General features: G+C 37.3%; 1 protein-coding gene across 1 annotated transcript; it reads right to left on the bottom strand.

Annotated features, from left to right (window-relative positions):
- Positions 1-794: 794 nt before the first annotated feature.
- Positions 795-3,319, bottom strand: LOC104269293 (sodium channel protein type 1 subunit alpha-like; the record flags this gene model as incomplete). Its single annotated transcript, XM_009874410.1, has 3 exons — positions 3,047-3,319; positions 1,230-1,348; positions 795-884 (listed from the first exon to the last, which is right to left on the bottom strand). Coding segments are annotated over exons 1-3 (482 nt in total), but the record flags the coding sequence as incomplete, so codon positions are not given.
- Between the last annotated feature and the right edge of the window lie 8,265 nt (positions 3,320-11,584).

Below are 11,584 nucleotides of genomic sequence, written 5' to 3'. Positions count from 1 at the left end.
CCTCAACAATTCTGTGATTCTGTGATTAGTAGGAGCATTGTAAAAGGAGTTACAAACTCACATAAACTATGACTGTTCCCACCATTCTTCAGCAAGATAATTGGATTCGTTCATCTATCTGACGCATAATTTTGCAGTTTATGGCATACAAGATTTTGAAATTTCAGCACAAATAATAATAATCAGGACTAACAAACAAACGATTTTTTTCTCAAATAAAAATTTCAGCATAGTTGCCATGTCTGAAATAAAATCCGTGGATAAGTGAAATCTAGTGGTTCCTAAAGTTAATTGATGGCTGATCAGGTAGACTTGAGAATGTCAAACAATAATCCTGAGCTGAGGTATTTTCCTTAAAGAGGGCGTGTGTCCCATTTTTAGATTTTGTTACACAAAATGAAGGTGCTACATAGAGGCTATAGGAAGCACCTTCCATGCTGAAAAGCAGTAGGTTCAGGTTGAGTGGTATTTTCTTCTGTTTTTTTCCTTTTTGCTTCCTTTTTTTAATAAAAATGCTCAAGAGAATGCATGAAAACAGCACCTGTATGAACATTCTGAAGAGGAGTATCAATCAGTTTTTTCAGAGAAAGAGGTTAACATCACAACTTCTTTCCTTCCTAGAGCTTGCAGGTCTATGCTGCTTTGAGTTGCAACTAGAACCAAACCCCAAACTACGAAAAGGACAACACTGGTATAACATACAAGGGCAAGTAAAACTACATGGTCTAGCTCTTAGTTTCGTTTTTCATTTTTAAACCGCTCAAAAAATTATTAGCTAATTGAAGTATACTTACTCTACATTCTTTGTCCAGTCTGGAAGCTTATTCCATGTCATAAAAACGCAGTTTGTCAAAATAGTGAGCATAATGAGCATGCTGAACAATGTTGACTGTAGTTAAGGAAAATAACTCTTTTCTAACACTGAATTCATATTACACAAAACACGAGGAATTGACCAGGCTATAGAATATGGAAAAAATGTGCGATACAAATCAGTTTACTATCGCTAGCAATGTCATAAATAATGCAAAGATGTTTCGTAATAATGATGGCTTATACTAGGTAAACTTAATCTAGGTACACACACTGTGCATCTCTTTCTCTGAATTTAATCAGAGAGTTAAAGTGACAAAAGAAATAATTAAAGGCAGGAACGCATTTAAACACTAAATCAAAAAAACGGGAGTTATTAAATACTAAAAATGACCAAAAGCACTTGAAAAGGATATGAATGAACCAAAATCTTAATAGCTATTCTTCTAATAATATTGAAAGGGGATAAAAGGTACAAGGCAGGTGTGGCACTGAACCTGAAGATTGTCTTCCCTTTATTCAATACTATAAATGTCTTATGAAAAAAAAAGGAGGAAAAAAAAAAGGAGGGAGATAGAAAGTTAGATACATGTTAGCAACCTTCAAATAAATAAAGGCTGCACTTACACAGATGTATGTAGCTGAACTTATTTTCCAGCAGAGTCATACAAACAAATATCAGATTCTAATTTTCATGTGCAATGAAAACTGAACAGAGAGTCTTTGTGCTCTTAAGCAAAATCTGCATTGCAGCATTTTCCAGGATTATGTAATTATATTTAAAATATAATTAAAATCTGTCATTTTCAACATTTAAAATGAATCCAGTTATATTTCTTGCACTTCAGATCAAAGTTTGCAATGCAAAACAAAACAGCTAACGAACCATTTTTTGACATTTATGAACAGCTATTTAACCATTTCAGCACTTTAAAACTACCTCTGATATGAGAGATCCTTGGTTTGCAATAGGCTTTACTGCCTTCACCTCCTGTGCAGTCAACATTAATACCACTTAGGCCACCATTTTTGATTTTGACTAGGAGACACAATGAAAATGTCATCTAATGAAATCTTAACTCAATCTACATCTCATCATTATTCTCCCAAAAGGTTAATATCTGGAAACAAGCAGGTTGTAACATTGAATCATTCTGTTTTCTAATGATATTCTACTGTAAAATAAATAGATCACTTGACAATAGCATTCATGAAGTTGAAACAATAAAAACAAAAATAACTTTACAAACTCCATCTGATTATTATTCTTCAACATTCTGTACTAGAAAAAATACTGCTTTAACTTTGTTGCTTCTTACAGAGATAATATAGCACTTTGGTTACTTACATGCAAGATACTAATTTGCTGATTATTCAGTTATTTGAAGAACCTTTTCTATGCTTTTAATTCAAGAAGCATTTTATTCATTTACAAAACAAAATAAGCAGTCGTTGATTTTGTATTCCCTTTTAACATAAACTCAATTTTGCTTTCATTGTTATTAAAATCATCATCAAAAATCATCATCCTGATGATTTTAATGATCAGGAAAAACGTGTCTGGCCAGAAAAATCAAATCCTCCACAATCAGACTCAGAACAGTTGCAGTGGTCCTGAAGCAAACTCCAGCATAACGAGCTCATACTATAAGTGACACAAGCTGTTGCCAATCCACAGAAACCACATCACATGAAACTCGCAATATGTGATAATTATTTTTTGGTTTACTTATGTCCCTCCCTAGTGAAATCGAGTTTAACATTTTACTTTTTGTAAAATAAATATTTCTATGAGATTTCAAGAATGTTTGATGACCAATCATTTTGGCAGATGACTGAATGAGCGCTTTGCCCAAAAGCTACCCTACTGAACTAGATGTCAGTCACTGTTTCCTAGAAACTCTAGGAACAGAGTAGCCAGACAAAGAGAAAGTTTTCAAATGCGTCAGCATTCAACCAGATTTGTAAAGATTAAAAGACATCTAATGCAAAATCACTTAACTCAAAACATCATCATAAGAAAATCTTAGAAATTAAAAGAAAATCTCGTTGAAAAGGAAAAAAAAGGCAACCTAAGCAGAAGAGTTGCAGTAGTACTTATAGTGTATTCAAAATAATTAACACACCGTGTAATACTTTCAACTAGAGTTTTGACCATCTCCACACCAGAGCATTTATCACTTTATAGTTCAACAGGAGCATTCTAACTGCAATCTTAATATAAAACACTTACCTTTTTATTGATATAGTACGGATCCAGGTCCTCCAGAGGCTCAGACACCATTTCTGGAGGAACATCACCATAAATAAATGGCAGTATCTTTCCTGCCTCCAAGTCACTATTTGGCTTCGGGTGATTTGCTTCATGACCACCATCATCTTTATGCTCGTCTTTGTCACAGTGAGACGCTTCATCAGCAATCCGTTTTTCAATAGCTGCTAGAGATTCTTTGGTGAAATAGAAGAAGCTGTCAGATCCTGGTGGCACCAGCATTGCCTGAGCCATCTTTTCATTCTGCAAATTTTAAACGCTTTTAGGCTCTTGTGCAAGAAGATCCTAGGAGACCAGGAGAAAAAAAGAAACAGGAAAATAGAGGGCAAGAGCGACAACAACCCCCAAGTAAAAGCTTTTGGCAGTCATCATCTGCCTCTTCTCTAACTCCAAAGCTTTTGGCAGTCATCATCTGCCTCTTCTCTAACTCCAAAGCTCTGTATCAAGAAGTATTTGAATTAATTGTCAGATATTCGACAGAAAATTAGCTACCAGTAATGACATGGCAAACAGAAACACGGTATGAAGAAAAAAAAAAAGGTGAAATTTGCATATAGTTTCTCAATTCAGATTAATACAAACTCTCAATTAAAGAAAAACATTTGCACTTTCCACAGCCTAAACATTAAGCTAAAACACACCTTATTATGAAAAAAGTGAGAAACGCGTTAACACAGCAATGTACCGCAGACAATTGTTGCAACTTATGCGTTTATACTCCAAGTTGTCACAGTACCTTAAAAAAACATGCAACTATATTACGAAAGTAGTAAGAAAAACACGCCCTTTCTATTACTCTTTTCATTTCTGATTGCAACACTACTCCATCTGGTGGCTTTTACTATGCTTGCTAAACTAATATTAATATTATACTGTTAGACAGGTAGAACACAAAGGCATTCTATACTTAAAGACATATGCTGAAGGAGAAAGCAATTGGGCTGAAGTTTAGTCTTTCCCTTTTTGGGTTTCCTGACTTGCATCTTCCTGGCTTTTAACTGCAACTTTGGCGGTGCTACATTCTGTAATTAAGGAGGTTATACTAGACGAAGGATTTCAGATTTATGCAAAAAATACAGCATACTGTCCCCACGGTCATGGTACTCCCTCTGAGGCCTGAAACGTTTTGAGAAGACCTGAAAACAACAGATTGACTAAAATTCAATGATAATAGATGACTTCTTTCTCTATTTTCTACAGTGAGAGCACAGTTAACACGCATGCGTGCGGTATCTTCAGAATAAACCAGTTTTCCGGGCCTGGCAGCCCGCTGCTCTCGCACTGCCCCTCCTCACAGGGACCTGGGGTGGGAGAGAAGGAAGTGAAAAAGCACATCCGCTGAGATAAAGAGAGCACTTATCAATTACTGCCACAGGCAAAACAGACCCAGCTTGGGGAAAAACAATTTATTGCCAATTAAAAAAGATCTGGATGGCAAGAAGCAAAGTCAAAACCTAACAGAACTTCCCCTCGCCTTTGCCTCTTTTTCCCATTTCCAACTTCACTCCTTCGTTCTCAACTCCGACACCTCCTCCCGCCCCAGGTGGCAGGGGACGGACAGGGAATGGGGACTGGGGTCACAGCCCCGCGGCTCCCCTCTGCCGCTCCTTCCCCCTCACAGATCCCCCTTTCTGGATAAGGCTGCTCCGGTGTGGGCTCTCCCCGTGCCACCAGCTGCTTCAAGAACATCCACCTGCTCCGGCGCAGTGTCCTTCATGAGCTGTAGTGTGGATTTTACCCGCCCTCCAGAGCTGCAGGGAAATACCTGCCTCACTATGGCCGGCCCTACAGGCTTACAGGGAACCTCTGCAGCCCCTCCTGTTCCTCCTTCACTCACCCTGGGGTTCACAGGGCTGTTCCTCACACTTTTTCCCTCACACTGACAGGTGGCATTCTGCCCTTTTGGGGATGTGCCTTCCCACAGGCGCCACCCCCTGTGGGATACTTCTCACAGAGGCTGCCCTGGCAGCTCCCACCACAGAAACAGGTGGTGCCACAGACACCCAGTACAGAAATATTGTGAATACCTCCCAGGGTGCTGGGACACCTATTTCTCAAGAGAAAAAACCCCAGATTTAGAGGAGTTCCTCCATTAGCTGTGCCTTTTGTCACCAAAAAGGTCACATACTGAGCCTGTTCTACACGGGAGGTGTCAGCTGGCTGAAGACGTTACTTCTTCCAACCATAGTGCGAGCTCTATAGTAACGGTGTGCTGGGAAGGACAGAAGTAGATGATATACTTCTTCATGAAGTGTAACAGCTCCAAAATCAATTAACACATGGCATCATCAATCCCAGAAATCTGTCTCTTCCATGTCACCTTTTGGGTAACTTACAGGTCAACTTAACACTAGTTGAGGAAATGATCTTTTACCAAACAATTTTCCAGCAGAAATGAAATTCTCACGGACACTCAACCTAACATCACACAAGCCATCTCTTCTCCAAAAAGAGCTGGTCAAGGGTACGCACAGACTTCAAAACCCTCCTTTTTCAGCTGAGCTACAACAGCATTCTGCAAACACTCCTTACAACAATAAAAGACACACAAAAGGGGTCTTTGTGCAGTAGTAAAATGAGACATTTCCTAATAAATAGCTTTAGAAATCAGACTACAGAAATCACAAAACACTTCAGGAAAACATGGAAATGTTTTCTCTCTGGAACAGAAAGTCTGAGAATGCCAAGTCTTCCTTTACTTATAAAAAAATGAGCAATTTCATCCATGCCATCTTGAAGTTATTCACCGCTCTCACGTGAAAGGTTCAATTGTAGCTGAGCCTTCTCCAGTGAACCCTTCTCAAATCCATAGCACCAGTGACCCTGAAGATCTGCCCAGCCACACTCGCACCAAGAACCTGCTGTATCTCAAAAGGTACTTTTCCTACAGAAGCTGGATGACATCTGTGGCTCTAAATACCCAGGGAAACACGCTCAGCAATGCGGGAGAGAAATCCATCTTACAAGGAAGGACACCAGGATTATTTTCCATAAGCTTTACTTCTACCTAAGAGCTAAAGTAAGTAATGCAACATTTGTTACCTTTACATTATTTATTTAGCTTATAACTCTGTTTTTCAAAACTAAAGGAGGGTAGGTGTATTATCTGCTGCTTTATTTGTAAGCCGAAAATTGACAAGGATTGCCTTATTGCAAGCTGCCATGTATATTTCAGGGGGTTTTTAGGTGAAGGGAAGTTCTTACTAGCAGAGGCTTTTAACTACAGCAAGGTGGTAGCAGTACTACGTTAAATACAAAAAAATCCCAATTCCTATATTGACCAATAGGGTATGTGTTGTAACAGATTCTGATGGAGTCATATAAAAAATTTCCCGTTTCTGTATTGAGTGACGCAAACCACTTAATACATATTCAACTATATGCAATCAGTCTACACACACGAATTATTTCAAATGGTTAGATGGTTGCACAAACTCTTTTAGAGTAGAAGGAGACAAGAGAGCAACATCTACAGCTATTAGAACAAATCCTATCGTAAAAGCACATAAACTAGGACCTGTATAAACAGTGCTGTTCCGTTACAGCCGTGCTGCTCTTTACAGGCTCAGATAAAGCTTTTTCAGCACATCCACACACCACTGACCAGGCCACCGTGCCAACGAACAAGGGGCATACTTGGCAGTCTAAGAAATACTTATTCAACTTTGTGCCTTGATGACTATCTTGAGGATCAAAACAAGCAGAAACAAACGTGAACAAAAAGAAAGGGGAGACATTCTCAGAGAACAAGACAAATAATGTAATGTTCAGCTAGTCTTTTGGAGGTTTTTCTCATTACTTGGAGAAAGGCTTTACACAACTTTCTAGTCAACTTTATGAATGTACACTCAAAAGGTAATGACTACAATGCCTATGCCTGCAGAAACTACTTGTTATCAAACATGCGCTTGAAAAATGTCACTGTTATGTCGGTCTATGCATTCAGGCAAAATTTACTCTTTAGAAGTCTGCAGTATGTAAAACTAAAAGTTCATGACTGTTCATTTTACCAAATATCACTACACCCTTATGGCAGTTTTTCTGAGTTGTTACAGATGTTATCAGAATGAAAATCAATCTTTCCCCCTGTATGTTCATATTCTGCTGGTTTATTCAGCAAAGCTTAAGTGATATCCTTAGGGCTGAGATGAACTCCAGTATTTCTGTCTAGGGACACCCCAGCCAATGACAGCAACACATGTCTCAGTGCTAGCATAGAACAGAAAAAGATTCTTCTCCAATAAATAACAGGAATCTCTTCTATTAATGATTTACCCTAGCAGCCTAATCAAAATCCATGCTTGGAAAACCCCTCAGACTTGTATTAAACATCTCGAATTACAGTTCAGCAACCACATTTTCTTGTCATGACTTTTAAAAAGTAATGCAAATATATAAACTCGGTAGTACTATGGAACAAACTGATGCCACTTACATCATTACCTCATGGAAATCAGTTTATCCAAAAAAGAAATGGAGTGGAAAAAAATTATGAAGACAGATGGATTGGTTTAATGACTTAAATGTTCTCCCTCTCTTTTCTGTGATCTTGATGGCTTCTCTATTATGAACTAAGAGGTAATAACAAATCAAATCGGAAAACAAGAAAGAATGTAAATCACACCCCTCCCCCCTGAAAAAACCCAGAAAGGTCCTTCTGAAAGTTTCCCTTCCAGTCACTTCCCAAAAAAAATTACAAAAAAATCACCGTTGAAAACCAAAAAACACTACATAAAAAAAAATCTGTTTTCTCACCTTACTATTAAGAAACAGGCTTCTAATTCAACAGTGCTGTATTGTGCATGGAAGCCTGCATGGAGACTCTTATCAAGCAGGACATTAAAAAACAAGTTATAAATGAAGGATTACAGGCAACCACTGACTATGTAGTAGCACAGCACTAAAAGTAAACTTCTAGGTCCACAAACAAGCCAACAGCAACATGATACTAATGTAAACATTAATATATTCTGAATGTGCAAGAATACTTCTAAATGATCTTTTAAAATAAATTTTTAATATGTATACAAAGAAAAACGTGAGGGTCATACTTATGTCATTTTAGAAAAAGTATAACTCTTTTATTACTTCATTTTCTACATTTCATGTTTAATTGCTACTCCAATACATTCTCCATCAAGTTATATGAAATCTGTTCCTACAGCAGTTTACAGGTAGAAGTTTCAGGTTTTGAGCTTGAGTCTACTGGGCTAAACAAAAGCAAAGCATGAACACATCATTCATATTTTCTACAGGAATCTATAAAATGTTTATTTTAACATTTACAAAAATAAGGGTCAATGTTAGACCCAAACCATAAAGAAACAAACCCTCAGTACTGAAGAAATGTTTCCCATACAGACATAGTATATTTATCTTCATATTTTTCAGACTTAGAAAAAACCACATCTGCACTTACTACTCTATATTCCACAACATAACAATGATTTTTTACGATATTATTTTCTATGTTCTTTGTACTATAGTACATTTCACTGTGCTATTTGAGTATCTTGAATAAAGTTCTCAGCATACTAAAAAAGCCAGGTGAAATTACTGTTGTGATAACCATGTAAGTCTTGCATGTGTGAAAATTAATTAAAAATAAGAATCTACTACCATGACATTTGGGTGAAGACGTACAGTGAAATTCAGTTAGGCAAATGATCAAATTCAGTAAGTCAGAAGCAAACCTACATATATGTTCTTTGCTACGCTCTATTATGTGTGTATATGTATATAAAAGAATATACTTTTTTCAGAGATACTGAATTTCACTATATAAATTAAGACTTACATTATTAACTACTATATTGGCATTATTCAATGATGCAGCCTTCAGACTTACAGTTTCTACAGAAAATATGTTGGTTTTATCCCTGCTACTTCAACATTACTATTCTGTGACTGTTTGCAAAACAAGAAGCAGGTTATAATACACATCCAGAAAGTTCCTGGGAAAAGGAGTTAATCTAGAAAGCATTTGCTCTAATCAACAATTAAAAATCTTGTATTTGTCCTTCTCATCTCAGATAATTTCCTGGGCAGATGCTAACAATATATACGCAATTTGTCGACTTACAATGCTAAATGACACTAAGTCCTACAACATTTCGCAATTATTAGTTGCTCTGAGACTGAATAAATTAGACCTATGGTACATTTCACCCCTGATACTTCTTAGCAGGAGACTGGGGCAAGACAAGAGCAATAACTTCAAAACAAAAGATTTTGCCATGCCCTTCATTGATAAGTTGTTTCTTTTTCTATAGTTTGTTCATGAGAATAATTTAAAAGACTAAAACAACCACTTATGAAAGACAGACTTAATTTCTGTTTGGTTGTAGGGATTCAATTTCTTATATGCAATTCACCTTACACAGCCTGTATCTGTTCCAAACCAGCTATTTTCAGTTCAATAACCTCTGATTTCAGTGTATGAATCCGTAGCAATTTTTTTGTAAAAACGTTGAAAAGGTAGAGGATGCTACAGCTGATCTTATAAAAAGAAAATTTCACTAATACAAGACCATTTTTAGAATCTGCAACCACTTTGGCAAACTGATCTGCCTCTTTCCTTTATGTCAGATGGTGTATTTGTCCAGTCCTCACAAACAAGCAGTTGCAGAATGGCAACTACAACATTGCGAGTTACTTTTCAGAGTTAGATTTCTCATACATTACAAATTTGCTGCAGTAATTCCAAGAAGTCAATAAATAATGCTTTCAGAAAAGAAGAAAGTACTTCAGATTAAATTTTCAGAAGCTCTCAGGCTCAGATTTCACCTTCAGTAAATGAATGCCAGTGGGGGAAAAAAAAAAAAAAAAAAGGCAGGGAAAAAAAGTGCACATATCCATGAAATAAAATGGCAAAGAAAAGAATTCCCACAATAGACAGAAGTCTTGCTGTAAAATGCTCTTCCTACATTAAATCCAGGCATCTAAGAAATTCTTACAGGTTGAAGTCACGGCATTATCACCAGCACATGTGTTGATTTCACATTTTGCTGAATAATGCAACTTTTAACATGAGTAGGAAAAAAATCTTTTTGCTTGAAAACAGTACTTTTCCAGAAATAATATTTCCTTTTTTGTGAAATGGAAAGAAGTAAATAAAAATTAAGTGAGTCTATTATTTATTATTTTTTCAAATGGAATCCTGACAAAGCTGTGTGGTCCTTAGCAGGACTCCGATCCACAGTATAAGAGCTTAATATTCACATATATGAACAAAGAAATACAGGAGTTTCAGTATTAGAAACTGAAAAATAGTTTCCCTGAAGTTCCCAAGTTCATTTATTTATCTGTCAAATGCTACGTCACAACAAACATAAGACCCAGAATTTGGTCCAAATTCTTAAGTCAAGGATTCTTATTCGATTTAGCATATATATGAGAGCCAAAGCTTTTAAGGTAATATCTAAAACTGATTATGCAGATCCTCCTTGCATAATGGATCATTTATCGGAAGGCGCTGAGCTACTCTGCTTTCTTGCAGAGCAGAAGAATAATTGTATACACCATGATGTTACATGACTATTGTTAAAATAGTTTTACCCACAGCCACTCTCAACTCCCATTAACTTATGGAGGAGATTAAAAAGAACCTCAATTATGTTTAAAGTGCTTAAGGTCTCCCAAACAGTCTTTGTTATCAAAAGTGAACATTTACAAAGGAACTAGATTTGGAAATTATAATCCTGGGGAGAATAAGTAACATTTCTTTTCTGAGTTAATGGGAGAATTGTAACTTTTACAAGAAGCAAGATAATACATTTTAACATATTAAGTGACATGCTTGGAGAAGGACATGTTAAATGAAAAGCAGAAGCATTTTTCCATGCATAAAATGCAAACTTCCTGCAAAATAAAATGGATGTGGAGACAAGAGAAATAATATTTGGCCTAATATCTACATTCTCTTGTGAGAAGCCTCAATGCAAAACCACAGCCATGACACTTCTCTGGTAAATATATTCACGCTCAGTTCAAAATCGAAGATTATTTTAAGCTCATGTGTAAAGTGTAGTGTTATCACAGAATCATAGAACTGTTTCAGCTGGAAGAGACCTTCTAGATCATCGAGTCCAACCTTTGTCCTAGCCTATGAACACCACAAAACCCTGTCCCTCAGCACAGCATCCCCCCGTCTCTTCAACACCTCCGGGAATGGCGACTCAGTCCCCTCCGTGGGCAGCCTCTTCCAATGGCTGACAACCCTTTCAGTAAAGAAATTCTTCCTAATACCCAACCTGAATCTCCCCTGGCGCAACTTAACGCCATTTCCCCTTGTCCTGTCACTCGCCATTAGGGAGAACAGATCAACTCCTGCCTCACTGCAACCTCCTGTCAGGTAGTTGGTAGAGAGGGATAAGGTCTCCCCTCAGTCTCCTCCACGCTAAACAGCTCCAGATCCCTCTGGCATTCCTCATACACATGCTCCAAATCCTTTACCAGATTTGCAGCCCGCCTCTGTACCCTCTCCAGCGCCTCAGTGTC

This window comes from Apaloderma vittatum, unplaced genomic scaffold, assembly GCF_000703405.1.
Source record: "Apaloderma vittatum isolate BGI_N311 unplaced genomic scaffold, ASM70340v1 scaffold22748, whole genome shotgun sequence".
NCBI classification, from domain to species: domain Eukaryota; kingdom Metazoa; phylum Chordata; class Aves; order Trogoniformes; family Trogonidae; genus Apaloderma; species Apaloderma vittatum.
This window is presented reverse-complemented; position numbering and strand designations above follow the sequence as displayed.